We start from the raw sequence: 19,496 nt of genomic DNA, 5'->3' as shown, positions 1-19,496 counted from the left end.
AAACCATGTAATATTTAAAACTTCTAATTTGTAAACATATGAGATTATTTAATTAAATACTTTATCCAGTAAAGACATCATTATAAAGGACAATAAAACTCTTGCAGAATTTAACATGAGGATAACATTAGCTTTTGCAGTAGTCCACCAAAAGCACATTTAAAAAACAGCAAATAACCCTACATGGCTACATGGCTATGGATTTGTACTGAGGTAAATAAAAATGCATTTCAACAAAATAATCAATTAATATGTTCAAATCACAAAAAAATCAATTAAGAATTTGAATTTTTAGTCAAAATTGGTATCAGGAAATGTTACCATCACTCTTGTAAAATACATCTGGTTCACCAACCCTTTTAAATTTCTGCCTCAAAAGGAAACTTCTTAGCTTTATCTCCTTCTCATCTTTGTGATCCAGAGAAATTCTTCACGAATGAGGTTCACACTAACTTTTCCTCTGAGCTACTCAATTATATTAGAGCACTAAATAGAAAATAGGATACTTACTTTCTTGGAATAATCTTTAAAAGTCTGTGATTATCTAGTTTGAGTTAGGAAGATCATATTCAGTGGCTTAGAGTGGTGACATCCTAAATATGGATTTCTGCATTGGAGGATATCCAATGTGCCCCAACTTTACTAGAAAAGAGGCAGAGAGAGACACACACAAAGAGAGGGAGAAAAAGAGAAAGAAAAATAAGCATGGAACTAACACCTGTTAGCTTAACATTAGTACATGGGAATGCTGGAATTTGTAATGAGGTATAAAATAACAGAATGCCTTGAAGGATTGAATAGAGGCCAGCTAGATTCAGGAAGGGAACATTGTGTTTGATTAATGCACTGGAATTCTTTGAGGACATGACTATCAGAGTATATTAAGAGAGAACTACTGGATGTGATGCACATGCATTTCCAGATATAGGAAATGACTATTTCTCAGCTACTTATTGTTGAAGGGCTTCGTGATGCAGTCTGAGCTGGTTGGAAGAAGACCTTTGTCTTGAAAGTAAGGTCCATCCTCTCCAATGCTTCAGTGAACAACCTGACCATAGAATGCTGCTTAGCCTCCAAATGGGCAAAAAAAAAAATGACCTATTTGCATATTACATTTGACTACTGACGTTCTGGTGACCTGGGATTCAGAGTCCAGCCCCAATCAAAATGTGTTTCCCATTTGTTCTGAAGATGAGCTCTATTCTTGTGGAAAAATTGTTGAAAATAAGGTTGCAACATTATGGTCATAGCGAGTCAAAACTCAGTATAACAACGATTCCGCCATTCCCATTTTACACTTTCTCAGGACAAGTCTTTTGTTATTTTCACTGTCTATTTATCACCTCCATTTCCCTTGCACTTCCATCATTTTGCCTTTTAATCTCTCCCACTTCCCATTATACAATTTGAAAATGCTGGAAGCATTTTACAGACCAAGGAAACATGATGTTTCAAATCCAGACCCATGTCTGAACTGGAAAAGAGAGAAATTAAGTTAAGTTTTCATCAGCAGACAAGTACTTTTATATACGTATATTTTCTCCTACCTTCCAGTCTGTCACAAGCTCATTTTTTATTCTTTCTGTTTATTCTCCTTGCTTTCTAGGATTTAAAATTTCTCAGTCGTTGTCATTGAAACATTAATTATCCCTCCATATATGTTGCCTGACCTGTTGATTATTTCTAACATAAGTTCAGAGGTTATATTTCTGCTGTGGGCTTCGGTACGAAGGATTTTGAGCCCAAGGGAACGCGCACATATATTGGGAAAAATCTGCTACATTGGTATTTCAACAAACAACAAAATATGAAACAAAATGACTTGCGACAAAGATTCAGAACAATCCTAACTAACATCAAGCTAATTCTTAGGGTTCGTTCATTGACGGGATAAATGGACGAAGAGTATGTGGGCGAATTCCGTCTCAAGGTAGATTATTGAAATAAATATCAACGAAGACGTAACGGAAACTATTTATGCTTAAATATTGAAATCGAAATATTTGCGAGGGCATTACTTTCGCTCGGTTTTATAATTCGAGTTGAAGCAACAGCGATAGTTCGTGAGCCTCATTATATTCACCTGAATGACATAACCATAGAGAGCGCGCCGCGCGTCCACCGGAGTACCTCTCGAGAACACATTGCGCTTCGCACGATGAAATCCCAGGAAGTGGAGCCCAGCTCATTTACGCAGTGCTCCACACCCCCACTCTCGCTTCATTTCACTTCCAGCAACGCTCGCAACCGGCCTCTAAAGATCGCTCGCATGGCGACTCTTGATTCACTGGACGTTCAAGTGTCTGAAGGTAATGTTCACCTGTGCTGCAGCTGTTGCTGTGTGTGTCACGGTTTGATTTTTATCTTTTTTTAAAAAAGAAGGATAATGTGCACTAGCTACGTTATATTTTGATGGTTATGGTCTTACCTTAAGTCTGATATTTCAGTCGCTTTCCTTTGTAAGGCGTTTATTGGTGCTTTCATTCCAATGCGTAGAAGCATAGAATGTGATCACATTTAATTTGTGCAACGATGTCATGTCAATCGTCGTCTGTTGGTGATTATGAAGAAAAAAATGTGTTTGATTTGATATCGCACTTCCCCATTATCCGTTCTTGCAAGGAGGTGTTTAGAAGGTCCTTGCTTTCCAGCACTTACTCTTCTAATTAAACTCCTGCTCTGATAGAATAGAAATAAATTCCACTTAATTGCAAACAAAGCTTTCTTTTTTTACTTTTACTAAGTACTTTTACTAATTATTTTATATTGCTGTTACAGGCAGTAATTAACCCAATATAAAACAAATGTAGCTGTTCCCCAAGTTAAATATTTTGAGAACTTTAGCTGCAATTAGAATGTTCAAGACAATTTTGATTACAGTATGACAGAAAGCCAAAAGTTTGGTGCAGAAATGATTTAGCAGAATACATTATAGGATGAGGGATTTCATTCACTTGGATAAACAGGAGAAACAGAGTAAGCTGTATCTGTTTGGCAGATTGGCTGAGAATGAGAGGGCACATTTTAAAAATGACCAAGAAATGAGCCAGGTGTCATGAATAAATAACTTAATGGCCTGCAAGGGAAGCAGATTTAATTGTTGCTTTCAAAAGGAAATTGGAAAGATGTTTGAAGACGACAAAAAAAACAGGGCTTGTTGTTAAAAGACTGACTGGTTTGCTCTTGCAGGAGACTGATCTGGGGTTGATGGAATGAGTAATGTTATCTTTCTTAGTGCAGATTTTGTTTGTAGTACTTTTTCCACAAACTATATCATGTGAAAGTGCTAGTTTTACCTGAATTTTGTAGCAAAACAGAGTTGCCTTAGAGCATTTTTGGTTTTCCTTGCAGAGGAAAATAGGTAGTGACTTTTGAGGACCAAATATAGATAATTTAGATGAAAAGATTAATTCTCTTAAAAAGCTGTTTTGACTGTCTAATACAATGTTCATAGCAGTAGGATGTTAGTGATTTATATGAGGAATTAAAATTGGAAAATCTGGACATATTCAGTGGCATTGAAGCATATCTGGCAGAGTTGCAGCCCCACAGCTCTAGATAAAGGGTCCTGTGAAGGGTCTCAGGCTGAAATGTCAATTGTTTATAGACTCTATATATGTGCTTCCTGACATGCTGAGTTCCTCCAGCTTTTCATGCGTGTTCTATCTCCAGTGACTCAGATTCCATCCTGCCTCTGGTGTTGTCTGTACAGAGTTTGCACATTCTTTCTATAATTGCGTAATTTTTCTCTGGATTCTCTAGTTTCTTCCCACACCCAAAAAAAAACATGAGGGTTAACAGGTTAATTAGCCAATGCTAATTGTCCCTAGTATGTAGTTGAATGGTACAATCTGAGGGAGGACTTGTGGGAATGTGGCATTAATGTAGGAATAGTGTAGATAGACACTAGAATGTCAGAATGCATTGGATTTTGCTTCTCTGGTGTCTGATTCCCAGACTCAACAGTGTCTTAACAATGAGTATTCCCAGCATCTAGTATTTGCATTTCAAATTTCCAGTAATATTATTTTGTCTCAAATATATTATTAAATTGCCCAGAATTTTCTTGGGTTTGGAACTTTTCAAGTTAGGAGATCTATGTAGTATGGCCAGGTGTAGTTACCTGAAATTTTTGTGACAGATAACCAACATCCTTTCAGACTGGTAGTCAAATCTGCCATAATGGTCAACGATAAGAGCATTCACAATTACATTGTATCATAGTAAATAAATGGAGCTGATTTAAAAAAAAAACACAGGCAAAATCTAAACAAAAGACTTTCTGCAGATGATCGAAATCCAGAGTAATGTACACAAAATGCTGGAGGAACTCAGCAAGTCAGACAGCATTTATGAAAAGGAATAAACAGTTGATATTTCGGGCCAAGAACCTTCTTCAGAATTGGAAAGGAAGGGGGAAGAAGCCAGAATAAGAAGGTGGGAAGAGGGGAATGAGTACAATCTATGTAGATGGAGATCGGGGGGGGGGGGCGGGAAAGAAGTGAGAAGCTGGGAGGTAATAGGTGGAAAAGGTAAGGGGCTAAAGTAGGAATCTGGTAGGAGAAGAGAGTGGACCATGGGAGAAAGGGAAGGAGGGCCACTTCAGGTAAGTGATAAGCAAGTGAGAAGATAGGCAGGAGCCAGAGTGGAGAATGGAAGAAGAGGGCAGGGGATGAAATTACCAGAAGTTAGAGAAATCTATATTCATGCCATCATGATGGAGGTGTTGCTTCTCCAACCTGAGCGTAGCCTCATTGTGGCTTATCTCTGCAAGCAGAGGATGTGCCTCATCTGCCAGTTCACCTCCATTCAGGACCCAAAACAGTCCTTCCAGGTTAGGCAACACTTCATCTGCAAGTCTGTTGGGGTTGTCCACTGTATCTGGTGCTCCCGATGAGGACTTCTCTGCATTGGTGAGACCCAATGTAATTTAGGGGACCGCTTTGTCAAGCACTTCCATGCTATCCGCAACAAGCAGGATTTACCAGTGGCCAACTATTTTCTTTCCAATTCTCATTCCCATTCTGACATGTTGGTCCATGGCCTCCTTTACTGCCGTGATGACACCATTCTCAAGTTGGAGGAACAACACCACATATTCCGTTTGGGTAGGCCCCAACTTGATGGCAAGAACATCAATTTCTTGAACTTCCGGTAATTTCTCCCCCTTCTCCTTACCTCTTCTTCCATTCAAATTTAAGTTAAATTGTCATTCAATCATACATGAATACAGCTAAATGAAATAGCATTCCTCCAGGGCCAAGGATCTCAATATCCAACAGTGTATAGCAATTGTAACAAAGACATTTTGTAAAAATGTTGGACTTGGAGAGCCACTGTGAACTCTATTACCTCTTCTTTTCTCCTCACCTGCCTATCACCTCCCTGTGAGTACCCTCTTCCTTTCCTTTTTCCCATGGTCCACTCCCTTCTCCTACCGGATTCCTTCTTCACCCATTTATCTTTTCCACTTATTACCTTCCAGCTTCTCACTTAATTCCCCCCCCCCATCCACCCACCTGACTTCACTGATTGCTTTGTAGCTTATACTCCTTCCACTCCCCCCACCTTCTTATTCAGGTTACTTTCCCCTTCCTTTCCAGTCGTGATGAAGGGTCTCGGCCTGAACTTTGACTATGCCTCTTCCCGCTCTGTCTCCTGTAAAAATGCTATTTTTTTCCTCAGATCTTTCATCTCTGCCACATCTGTTCCTAGGATGTGGCTTTCCATTCAGGACATCAGAGAGATCCTCCTCCTTCAAAGAACTGAATATCTCTTCCTCCACCATTGATACTGCTCTCACCCACATCTCCTCCATTTCCTGGACATTCACGCAAACCTCATCTTCCCACTGCCTTAACAGTGTTGGAGTTCCTCTTGTCTTTACCTCTATGTCATGAGCCTCTGCATTCAACACATCATTCTCTGCAAAGGTATCTTACTAGCAAACATATCTTTTTCTCCCCAACCCCTCCAATTCTGCAGGGCTCCTTCCTCCTTGATTCCTTCGTCCATTCATCCCTCTCCACTAACCTCCTTCCTGGCACATATTCCTGCAAGCGGCCAAAGTGCTGCACCTGCCCATTCACCTCCTCCCTCCTCTATTCAGGGGCTGCAAAGTCCTTCCAGGTGAGGCAACACTTTACCTAAGAATCTGCTAGGATTGTCTATTGCACCTGGTGCTCCTGATGCAGCCTCCCCTACATTGGTGAGACCCGTCGTAAATAGGGGGAACGCTTTGTAAAGCACCTCTGCTCCATCCACCAGAAGTGGAAATTCCTGGTGGCCAAACATTTTAATTCCGATTTCCATTACCATTCCGACACATCGGTCTATGGCCTCCTTTTGTGCCACAGATTCTGTCTGGGTAGCCTCCAACCTGATGGCATGTATATTGATTTCACCCTTCCAGTAAAAAAAATTCTCCTCCTCCTCTCTTCTCCTACTCCCCACTCTGGCCTCTTACCTCTTCTCACCTGCCACTGGTGCCCCTGCTCCTTCTGTTTCTCCTAAGGTCCACTCTCCTCTCCTATCAGATTCCTTTCTCTCCAGCCCTTCTCCCCACCTTTTTATTCTGGCATCTTCCCTCTTCCTTGCCAGTCCTGAAGAAGGGTCTTGACCCAAAACATCGACTGTTTATTCCTTTCCATAGATGCCGTCTGACCCACTGAGTTCTTCCAGCACTTTGTGTGTGTTACTTCAGGCAAAATCTACTCGAATAAACACGTCTGAGGGTAAGAGGGAATTGTCTTGCTGTGTTCCAATTCTATGCTGTAGACAACTCTGCACTCCATGTGCCTAAAATATTACATGGATGACAATGAGCCAGGGGCACAAGGAAACAAAAACAAAAGATCCAGTTCCTTAGTAGGATAACTTTATGAGAGTAATCACAGCTGCAAACCCATCTGAAGTTGCTGTTTATATAGCAGTAAGTAGCTGCACCTTTACCACCTTACTTGCCAACAGTAAGAAAGTAATTTTCTTTTGAACTATCCCCTACAGTAAAGCAAGAATGCTGAGCAAGTATTGCTGTCTCAACAGGATTTTACCAGAAGTTGGTAACTGTGCATTGAAATTGTCATAAAATGATTGTATCTTTATCTCAGTTATTTTAGTATCACTGAATAGTGCTTACGTCCATGAGTTTTATTTTTATTTAACGATACAGCTTGGAGTAAGCCCTTCCTGCCCTTTGAGTCACACCACTCCAGCAACCCCACCACCCTGATTAAACCAAAACTAATCAAGGGATCAATGACCAATAACCTACCCAGTACTTATTTGGACTGTGAGAGGAACCCAGAGCATCTGGGGAAAACCTATGCATTCCATGGGAAGAACATACAGAGACTCCTTATAGAATGGCATTGGCATTGAACTCCAAATTCTGGAACAGCCTGAGCTGTAATACTGTTGTTCTAGCTGCTATGCTACCATGGTGGCCCATTCAACCACATTTACCTCTGTGTCACACTTTTCTGGAAAATAATGGACACTTTTGCTTTTAATCTTTAATATAGTAACAACAGAAGGTCACTTAACACCCAAGCCTGCTAATTTAGTTAGATTGTTCTTTTTTTTATTTATTAATCTTATTTATCAAAGATGATTCCATGCCATTGTCTATTTGCCTGACCATTATGACAAAATTTGATCAGTGTGTAATTTGGCATTGCTAGCTGGAACTGTCCTTGGCACAGCCTTGATATTTTTCAACATTAACTGGCTCATTTCCCCCTGCCTTTCAGTGAGTAGTAAAGGTCTTTTCAGGACAATTTGGATTTACCCGGTTAAGTAGAAGCAAATCCAAAGTGTGTAGTCAAACATCGAAGTCTGGAACTTAATCAACAACAATGCAGAACTTGCTCAACAGTGCTGAGCAGTGGATCTGTCAATATACTCTACAAATGGTCTTCACTGAATCCAGTGGCAAATTTCAATTTTAAGGTAAGTTCATAAGATATTGGAGTAGAATTAGGTTATTTGGCCCCTTGAGTCTGCTGTGCCATTTTATCATGGGGGATCCATTTTTCTCTCAGCTCCAATCTCCTGCTTTCTCCCCGTATCCCTTCATGCTCTGACCAATAAAGAATCTATCAACCTCTGCCTTAACTATACTTAAAGACTTGGCCTCCACAGCCACCTGTGACAACAAATTCCACAGATTCACCACACTCTGGCTGAAGAAATTCCTCCTCAGCTCCAATCTAAAAGGACACCCCTCTATTCTGAGGCTGTATCCTCTGGTCTTGGACTCTCCCACCATAGGAAACATCTTCTCCACATCCACTACATCAAGGACTTTCACCTTTCAATAGGTTCCAATGAGGTCACCCCTCAATTTTCTGAATTCTAGTGAATACAGGCCCAGGGTCATCAAGTGCTCTTCATATGACAAGCCATTCAATCCTGATTTTTATGAACCTACTTTGAACCCTCTCCAGTGTCAGCACATCCTTTCTACAAACTGTAAGATAAGGAGCCCAAAACTGCTCACAATATTCCAAGTGAGGCCTCATCAATGCTTTATAAAGACTCAACATTCTTGCTTTTATATTCTAGTCCTCTTGAAATTTAGGACTTGTATACTTTGATAATAAGTGATCCTTTGAACCTTTGAACATCGCACTTGCCTTCCTCACCACCGACTCAATCTGCGAATTAACCTTTAGGGAATCCTGCACAAGAACTCCCAAGTCCCTCATATTTTTGAATTTTTTTTGTCCATTTAGAAAATAGTCAACCCTTTTATTTCTTCTACCAAAGTGTATCTGCCACTTTTTTGCCCATTCTCCGAAACTGTTTGTCTTTCTGTAAGCACGCAGATGAAGAAAAGATGGAGAGCAATGTGGGAGGGAAGAATTGGATTGATCTTGGAGTAGGTTAAAAAGTCGGCACAACTACATCAGACAAAGGTCCTGTACTGTGCTGTACTGTTCTATGGTCTATTATTACTGACAATGCAGTGACACATGTAGTAGTGTTGCTGCTTCACAGCTCCATTGACCTGGGTTCATTCCTGATCTCTAGTGCAGTTGTGTGGGGCTTGCACATCTTCTCGGTGATCATGTAGGTTTCCTTCAAATGTCTCAGTTTCCTCCCATGTCCTAAGGACAGGCAAATTGGTAAGTTAATTGCCCTCTGTAAAATGACCCTAGTATGTAGGTGAGTGATAGAATCTGCAGAGAGTTGAAGTGAATATGGGAGGCAGGAATAGGCAGAGCATTTGGAGATGATGATCGTAATAGCATAACGTCACTAAAGTGATGCTTTGTATTCGGCTGTGTCCGTCTGATTAGAAGCTGAGAGAATTTGATATCAGGTCATGCTCCTCAGTCTGTAGTGAAACACACTTGCAAAATGAATATTCTGCAGTGACTTAAGAATAGGAAGTGTTCAGTGAACATTTTGAATGCCTAGTAGAACATCCCTGCTCCTTGTCCAGCAATAGTTGTGGGGAAAATAAATTTCCTTTAACTTCTTCTAGTCAGGCCATACAACAATTAGGACTGCACCATGTAAAGTTTTCATGCCAGATTATGGCTGTGGGTTTTGTGTGATTGAGGGCTTGGAAACTATTAGCAGCCTTCATTTTGGCAATGGGTTAAAGCATAATTGTCATTTATTTGCAGTTGCATGCTATTTGCTTGCTGCTTCCAGCAATGAGGAGATCGGTGATTCTCGCATTGGTAGTCTGGCATTGTGATGGATAGCAGTAGTCGTGAAACTTGTGGCGTTTTTCTGTGACTGGCCGTGAGGTGTTTTATCAAGGATATTGTTTCCTGACCTTTAACCCCTTGTGTCAAACCTCTGTTGAATATTGGTGAGTTAATGGCATTGAGCAGTTCCACAATGGCTTCTCATACTTAAACTGAGGCACATCACTGAAACCAATCTCCTCTACATGGATTCAGTCTACATTTCTCACTGCATTGGTAAAACAACTAACATAATCAAAGATCCCTCTCACCCCTGACTTTCTCTCTTCTTCCTCCCCTTCCTCTGGGCCAAAGATACAAAAGCATGAAAGCATAAACCGCCAAGCTCAAGGGCAGCTTTTCTTCCAGTACTGTAAAACTATTGAATGGTCCCCTAAGATGGACTTTTGTCCTTATGTTCTACCTCTTTATGATCTTGCACCTCATTGATTACCTGCACAGCCTTTCTGTTACTGTAACACTTTATTCTGCATTATGTTATTGATTTCTCTTGTACTATATACCTGAATGCAATTTTGTAATGAATTAATCTGTGTGAACAGTATGGAAGATAAGTTTTTCACTGTACATCAGTAAGTACGTGTGACAATAATAAACCAATTTACCATGGTTGAGAGCTTATTGGATTTGAAAGCACGGGTTATTTTATCGGTTTTCTGTTGTGTATATGGATTTTAGTTAGGCATTCGACAAGATTCCCCATACTTGGCTCATTCAGGAGGCATGGTATCTGAGGAATTTTGACTGCATAGATTCGATTTGCCCACAGAAGGCAGAGAGTGGTAGTAGATGGAGCATTTCTGCCTGGAGGCCCATGACTGGCATTATTCCACAGGGATCTGTTCAGCAACCCCTAGTCCTTATGATGTTTATAAGCAAATTAGATGAAGAAGTGGAAGGGCAGATTTACAGATGACACAGAGTTTAGTCATGTAGTGGATAGTTTAGAAGCTTGTCGTAAATTTCAATGCAATATTAACAAGACACAGTGTGGGATTGAGAATAGAATAGAATGCTATCCAGGAATGTGTGAAGTGATACACTTTGGAAGGTTGAACTTGACAGCAGAGTACAAAGCTAATGGCATGGTTCTGTGTTGTGTCAAGGAACAGAGGGATGTTGGGGTAGGTTGAAAGGTCAGCTCAGCATCATTGACTGAAGGGCCTGTACTGTTCTATGTTTTTTCAGACAATTTTTCATCTTATATTTTAAGTGTAAACATTAATATGCTATAGTTACTGTTCCAGATGAATTTGCAAACAGAATTCCTCCAATAGATTTACTTAATTGCCAATAATCAGATATAGAATTTCTTCTATCCTTGCAGAATTACAAACTTGATGGTTGATATAGAAGTCCTACGTAATCAGAATGAGATTTATGATCATTGACATATGATAGGAACATAATTGTTTTGTGGCAGCTGTACAATGTAAAGACATAAAAACCTATATACTACAAAAATAAATAAATGGCATAAAATAAAGAACTGATTGAGGTATGAGTCATTTAGAAATCTGATGGGAGAGGGAAAGAGGCTGCTCCTGAATCAATGAGTATGAATCTTTAGGCTCCTATCCTAGCTCACGTAAGACCATTAGACATAGGAGAAGAATGAGGCCATTTGGCCCAGCAAGTCTGTTCTGCCATTTGATCATGGCTGATTTATTTTCCCTCTTAATCTCATTCTCCTACCTTCTCTCTGTAACCTTCTTACACCCTGATCAATCAAGTACCTATTAACTTCCACGTTAAATATACCAAATGGCTTGGCCACCACAGCCACATGTGACAATTAATTCCACAGATTCATCACCCTTTTTGCTCAAGAAATTCCTCTTCATCTCCATTCTAAAGGGATGTGTTTCTATTCTGAGGCTATGTCCTCTGATCCTACACTCTTTCTTGGCATTTCAATTTTTAATAGTTTTCAATGAGCACCCCTTCAATCTTCTAAACTCTGAGTACAGGTCCAGAGCAATCAAATACTCCTCACATGTTAATCTTTTCATTTCTGGAATCATTCTCATAAATTTCCTCTGGATCCAATGCCAGCACATCCTTTCTTAAATATAGGGCCCAAAACTGCTCACAAAACTCTAAATGTGGTCTGACCATTGTCTTTTAAACTCTCAGCATAAAATCATAGCTTTTATACTCCAGTCCTCTCGAAAAGAATGGTAACATTGTGTTTGACTTCCTTACTATAAACTCGACCCGGCTGGTGGCGTAGTGGCATCAGTGTTGGACTTCGGGACGAAAGGTCCTGAGTTCAAATCCAACTGGCTCCCCTGCCCACTTTCCATCCGTGCTGGGTTACGAGCTGGTAATCTCTTTGGAAACTCACCCAGAAGATGACAATGGCAAACCACTGCTGTAACTTGCCTCGTATGAGGTTCCCCACTATGTGGAGGGAAATTGTCCGTTAACCAGAGAAACTCCGGATGCAACGTACCTTTCCTTTACTCAACCTCCAAGTTAATTTTTAGGAAATCTTGCACCAGGACTCCGGTGTCCCTCTGTAACTCCTGTTTCTGAATTTGTTTCCTGTTTAGAAAATAGTCTATTCCTTTATTCCTTCTACCAAAGTGCATGATGATAGTAACAAAAAGAGGGTATATCCCAGATGAAGGTCCTTTATGGTGGATCCACGTTTTTGTGGTACTGCCACTTGAAGGTGGGTACCGTGGTAGTAAAGTGGTTAGTGTGATACTATTACAGCTCGGGATGTCAGAGTTTGGAATTCATAGAACATAGAAAACTTAGGGCGCAATACAGGCCCTTCAGCCCACAAAGCTGTGCCGAACATGTCCTTACCTTAGAAATTACCCAGGGTTGCCCAAGGCCCTCTATTTTTCTTAGCTCCATGTATGTCATAAGGGGGACGTTGGGAGTGGACCCAAATGCAAGACGCAGACACTGAAGTACTAGGCAAGCGGGACCAGGACAAGGAACTGGGAACTAGGAGCCTGGGCTTGGACTCCGAGCCAGAGACTGGACAAGGGCCCAGAACCTGGGTCTTGACTCGGACTCGGACCCTGGAACTAGGCGAGGACATGACGTGGCTACAGGAGTGGACGTGGCTACAAGAGTGGACGTGGCTTGGGTACTTCAAGGCGAGGGCATGACGAGGCTTGGGTTCTTCGAGGCGAGGGCATGACGAGGCTTCAGTTCGGACTCCGAGACAGAGACAGGACAAGGACCCAGAACCTGGGTCTTGACTCGGGCTTGAACTCTGGAACTAGGCGAAGACATGATGTGGTCTTAGGAGACAGGACTAGGTGAGGTTACAGGACAGAATGAGAGACTCCTGGGCAAGACGAGGGAACTTCAGTACAGGATGATGGAACTCCAGCACAGTATGAAGCACGTGGACAGGACAAGGCACCTGGACAGGACGAGAACACGAAGCCTTGACTTGGTCGAGGGAGACAAGAATGCAGAGCCAGGACCCCTCCTTGGGAACAGGACGTAGGGCCAGGAGTCATACACAGAATGCTGAACACGACAAGACAGTTCCCAACACTAGGTAGCGGCAAATAGCTGGACCTACCTAGCGAAAGCATGGACACAGAGACGGTTCCCAACACAAGGTAGTGGCAAACAGCCAGAACTACATATCAAAAGGCGTGGACGCGCAGAGACAGTTCCCGACAGAAGGTAGCGACAAATGGCCGGACCTACCTAGCGAAGGCGTGGACACAGAGACTGTTCCCAACAATGAAAGACAGTTCCTTATCTAGGTACAACAAAGCTCCGATCCTGCTCTGGCGGTAGAACTTGACAGCAATACAGGCGAGGATGCAGGCAAGTCTTCAGGCCAGGGCTTTAGGCAGAAGGTGAAGGGAACAGTCCAGCAAATGAAACTGTCTGTCTGTCTGTATCTTGTTTTACGGCGGTTGGCATCCAGCTTAATGGTGCATTACCGCCACCCTCTGCTCCAGAATGTGCACTAGACATACATTCTAAATCCCTTCACGCAATCGCGCGCGCGCACACACACACGCACAAACCTACACTTCACCCTCCCATCTTTGACCATCCTAGTATCCTATTCCTGTTTATTCGTCATATTCTATAAAAAACCCCTGTACCCCTTAAAAACGCTAAAAATACCCGGACTTGTGCTCTCTCACCCATGCCCAGCAACCCTTTTAGTGTGAATTCCTGCATCCCCAACTTCCTTAATTTAGTTCTCATCATCCCTCTCTGTATCCCATACTTCCTGCAACTCAGAACTACATGTTCTACTGACTCCTCTTCCTGACATTCCTCACACAATCCTGTCTGGTGTTTCTCTATCATTTTCAATGTTTTATTTAATGCACAATGCCCCAGCCTTAACCTAGTCCATACAATTTCCTCTCTTCTGTTTCCATTACCTACCCTAGTAACTGCAACACTCTTTTGTATTTGATATAAATGCCTCCCTTTCCCCTCCCTGTCCCACCTTTCTTGCCACATTCTGTTGACTTTTTCCCCAGATTACACACTTAACCTCTGCTTTACTGATACTAATGTGCATTTCCACATTTTCTTTCTTTAACGCCCTCTTTGCCAACTCATCCACCCTCTCATTCCCCTTCACCCCTACATGTGCTGGAACCCATAGAAATTTTACCTGACCTCCCTGATTTGCAATTCTTGTAACTAACTGAAGGACTTCATAAAGTACATCTTGCTGACTGTTTGTGTGAAAAGACCTTAAACTTGCTAGAACTGAGGATGAATCTGAACATATCAATGCTTTGGCTTGTCTGGCTTTCTGCACCAATTGCAACACAACCAACACTGCCAGCATCTCCACTGTAAACACCCCTAACTTATTAGATGTTCTTCTGCTGATTCCAATTTCTTTTGCTGGTATCACCACCCCAAACCCTGTCACTCCTGTTTCAGGTTCCTTCGCACCATCCGTATAAACGTGAGTATAATCACTATACTTTTCCATCACATGACAGTTAAATGCATTTACCAAATCTGTTTTATATCTTTCTTTCCTTTTTACCTCTAACAAATGCCAGTCTATGTCAGGCCATACAAGCTTCCATGGAGCTACAACCGGATAAACTACTGAAGGACTTATCCTCAGATCAAACACTCCACATTCTTTCGCGATATCATTCCCTGCCCGACTAAAGGTATCCCTCTGAAACCTCCCATTTTCCCAGCACTCCTGCAACACTCCTTTAGTAGGGTGAGAATCATTGTGCCCCTGCAAATTAGCCCAGTAGTTTGCCATCAGTTGCATCCTTCTTAGTTCCAAAGGCATTATTCCCATTTCTACCTGTAGTCCTGACACTGGTGACATTTTAAAAGCCCCACTGCACACTCTCAAGGCCTAGCTGCTGATCCATATACTATATTTCCATAATCTAATACAGATCTTACTAAAGCCACATACATTCTCTTCAAAGCTGAACAACTTGCTCCCCATTCCCTACCAGTCAAACATCTCATCACATTTATTACTTTTTTTACATTTCTCCTCAACTTTCCTGATATGGTCTGCCCATGTTAATCGTGAATCAAATATAACTCCCAGAAATTTAAATGATGCAACCCTTTCTAATTCAACCCCATACATTCTTAACTTCTTCCCTACCTCAACCCTTTTCCTGGTAAAAAATACAGTTTGCGTTTTATCTACTGAAAATCTACATCCCCAATCATAACCCCACTCCACCACTTCATCAATTGCTTCTTGTAGTTTCCTGATTATATGGTCCATGTTCCTGCCTCTTTTCCACAAGGCCCCATCATCCACAACCAGTGACCTACCTATATCCACTGGTACCTTTGTGAAGACATCATTGATCATAATGATGAAAAGTAACAGGCTAATCACACTACCTTGAGGTGTGCCATTTTCCACTATGTACTGTTTTGATAATTCTGATCCAATCCGAACTTGAATTTTTCTACCAAACAAAAAATCTTTAATCCAATTAAAAACTCTCCCACCAACCCCCATCTTGTGCAGTTTAATTAATAATCCTTCCTTCCACATCATATCATAGGCTTTTTCAATGTCAAAGAACACTGCCACTACTGACTCTTTATTTGCCTGGGCCTTCCTTATTTCAGTCTCTAACATAATCACTGAGTCCATGGAATTCCTTCCCTTTCTAAAACCACTCTGATAACTTGCCAGCATTTCCCTTTTCTCAAGCTCATATGATAACCTTTCTGTTATCATCCTTTCCATTATCTTACATATACGATGTTAATGCAATTGGTCTGTAGCTAGTAGGTTTTGACAGATCCTTGCCAGGCTTCCTTATTGGAATTACTACTGCTTCTTTCCATGCACTTGGTAATCTTCCCTCCTCCCACACTCTGTTATAAAAATGCAGCAACTTCAAGAGCGCTCCTTCTCCTAGATTTTTTAGCATCACAGAGCATATCAGATCTTTCCCTGGGGAGGTTGGTCTCGATCTCTTTATTGCTCTCACCATTTCTGCTAATGTAAATGGATCACCAATTATATCATCTGTTCCTTCCCTCCTGCTTAACACACCTGGGTGTTGGCTCATTATTCTTTCCCTTCTTCTTCTCCTCCCTTCTTCAGACAAATTTTCTGAACTGTGTATCAGTACAAATGACTTGGCCATGACCTCAGCCTTATTCCTACTGGAGACCGCAGTTTCCTCCTCAGATATCATTACTGGATATTCCCATTCCCCTCTATCTCCTCCCATCCTCTGAATCATTCCCCATATCTCTCCCACAGGTGTTGTTCTTCCTACCTTGTCACAACAGCAAATGAAACTGAACCCAGGAACTATTTATGTAGCCAGCCCAAAATGAGAATCAGGTGCCTCAATTAGAGCACCCAACAGAACACAGGGAAACTGAAAAACTTGGAATAAGGAACTATGGACTGGACCGTGAACCGGAATGCGAACTTCACGGACCAGACCATGACAATGTACCTATCCAGGGGTCACTGTCTCATATCTGCCTCCACCACCATCACTGCTAGACCATTCCACGCACTCACCACTCACTGTGTGAGGAGAAAAAAAAAAAAAAACTTACCCCTGACATCTCCTCTGTACCTACTTCCAAGTACCTTAAAGCTGTGCCCCCTCGCGTTAGCCATTTCAGCCCTGGAAAAAGCCTCTGACTATCCACATGATCAATGCCTTTCATCATCTTATACACCTCTATCAGGTCACCTCTCATCCTCCATTGCTCCAAGGAGAATAGGCGGAGTTCACTCAACCTGTCTTCATAAGGCATGTTCCCCAATCCAGGCAACATCCTTGTAAATCTCCTTTGCACTGTTTCTATGGTTTCTACATCCTTCCTGTAGTGTGGTGACCAGAACTGAGCACAGTACTCCAAGTGGGGTCTGACTAGGGTCCGATACAGCTGCAACATTACCACTCGGCTCCTAAACTCAATCCCACGATTGATGAGGGCCAATGCACCATATGCCTTCTTAACCACAGAGTCAACCTGCGCAGCAGCTTTGAGTGTCCTATGGACTCGGACCCAAAGATTGCTCTGATCCTCCACACTGCCAAGAGTCTTACCATTAATACTATATTCTTCAATTCCAGTGCAGTCTGTAAGGAGTTTGTATGTTCTCCCTGTGACACTGTTTTCTCCAGTTGCTCTGGTTAACACCCACAGTCCAACAACTTAGCAGTTAGTAGCTTAATTGGTCATTGTAGGTTGTCTTGTGAGACGGCTAGTGTTAAATAGGTGGGTTGCTGGACGGCACGGCTGGTGGACTGGAAGGGCATTGCATGCTGCATCTCCAAGTAAATAAATAAACACATTTCCTCGATGGTGGGGAGGGTTGTACTCCTAATGAAGCTGGCTCTGCCTATAGCACTCTGCATCCTTTTGGGATCCTGTGCATTGAAGGTTCCATACTTGGCTGTGATACAACTAGTCAGAATGCTCCCATTGTACATCTATAGAAATTTGTAAGAGTATTCAGTGACATACCAAATATCCTCAAACTCATAGAGTCATAGATTCTACAGCACAGAAACAGGCTCTTGGGCTCATCTAGCCCATGCTGAACTATTAATCTGACTAGTCCCATTGACCTGCACCCAGATCATAGCCCTCTATTCCCCTCCCATCCATGTACCTATCCAAACTCAAATGTTGAAATCAAACCCAAATCTACCACTTCCATTGGTCGCTCATTCCACACTCTCACCACCCTCTGAGTGAAAAAGTTTCCTCCTCATATACCCCTTAAACATTTCGCCTTTCACCCTTAACCCATGGCCCCTAGTTCTAGTCTCAGCTCAGTGGAAAAAGCCTGCCTGCATTTACCCTATCTACACCCCTCATAATCTTGTATATCCCTATCAAATCTCCCCTCGTTCTCCTATGCTTTAGGGAAAAAAGCCCTAACCTATTCAACCTTTCCCTATAACACTAGTCCTCAAGTTCTGCCAATGTCCTTGTAAATTTTCTCTGTACTCTTTCAATCTAATTGACATCTTTTCTGTAGGTAGATGACCAGAACTACACACAATACCCCAAATTAGGCCTCACTAACATCTTATATAACTTTAACATAACATCCCAACTGCTGAACTCAATATATTGATTTATGAAGGCTAATATGCCAAAAGCTCTGTTCACAGCCCTATCTATCTGTGACACCACTTTCAAGGAATTATGGCTCTGTACTCTCAGATCCCTGTGTTCTACCACACTCTTCAGTGCCCTGCCACTCATTGTGCAAGCCATACCCTCTGCAACATCTCATACTTCTCTGAATTAAATTCCATTTGCCTGCCCATTTTTCCAACTGGGGTCCAGATCCCACTACAAGCTTTGATGGACTTCCTTGCTGTTCACTATAGTCATAGTTGGTTACATTTGTATCCTAAATAATTAAATAGTATTAAAACCATAAATAAATAAATAGTAATACGTAAATTATGCCAGGAAATAAGTCCAGGACCAGCCTATTGGCTCGGGGTGTCTGACTTTCCAAGGGAAGAGTTGTAAAGTTTGATGGCCACAGGCAGGAATGACTTCCTATGACGCTCTGTGTTGCATCTCAGTGGAAGGAGTCTCTGGCTGAATGTACTCCTGTGCCCAACCAGTACATTATGTAGTGGATGGGAGACATTGTCCAAGATGGGATGCAACTTGGACAGCATCCTCTTTTCAGGCACCACCGTCAGAGAGTCCAGTTCCATCCACACAACATCACTGGCCTTACTAATGAGTTTGTTGAGTCCCCAATCTTGGTGTCATCCACAAATATGTTGATCCAGTTTACTACATTATCACCTAGATCATTGATATAGATGAGAAAACAACAGAACCAGCACAGAACCCTGCTGTACACCACTAAACACAGGCCTCCAGACATCTACTACTACTCTCTGTTTTTTTTTTTAATGTTTGCTTAAGACCATAAGACATAGGAGCAGAATAAGGCCATTTGGCCATCGAATCTGCTCCGCCATTCAATCATCCTCTCCTCAGCCCCACATCCTGAACTTCTCCCCATTACCTTTGTGCCATGTCCAAACAAGAACCTATGAAGCTCTGCCTTAAATACAGTCAATGAACTGTCCTCCACAGCTGCCTGTGGTAATAAATTCCATAAGTTCACCACCCTCTTGCTAAAGAAATTTCTCTGCATCTTTGTTTTAAATGAATGCCCTCTTGTCCTCACCTCCCCCACCATGGGAAACACCCTTTCCATATCTACCATGTTGAGGCCTTTCATCATTCGAAAGGTTTCAATGAGATGCCCCTGCATCCTTTTAAATTCCAGTGGGT

The 19,496-nt window shown here is 41.9% G+C and overlaps 1 protein-coding gene across 1 annotated transcript in view; it reads left to right on the top strand.

The window, feature by feature from the left end:
* Positions 1-2,243: 2,243 nt before the first annotated feature.
* edaradd (EDAR-associated death domain) overlaps positions 2,244-19,496 on the top strand; it is a 95,409-nt gene continuing 78,156 nt past the window's right edge. Inside the window, exon 1 of the mRNA XM_072264882.1 lies at positions 2,244-2,309. Coding sequence (XP_072120983.1) covers positions 2,270-2,309 — 40 coding nt within the window. The 5' untranslated portion in view covers positions 2,244-2,269. The remainder of the gene's footprint in view (positions 2,310-19,496) is intronic.

Source organism: Mobula birostris, chromosome 8 (genome assembly GCF_030028105.1).
Source record: "Mobula birostris isolate sMobBir1 chromosome 8, sMobBir1.hap1, whole genome shotgun sequence".
NCBI lineage: Eukaryota > Metazoa > Chordata > Chondrichthyes > Myliobatiformes > Myliobatidae > Mobula > Mobula birostris.
Note: the sequence above shows the minus strand (reverse complement) of the source record. Positions and strands in the feature narration are given on the sequence as shown.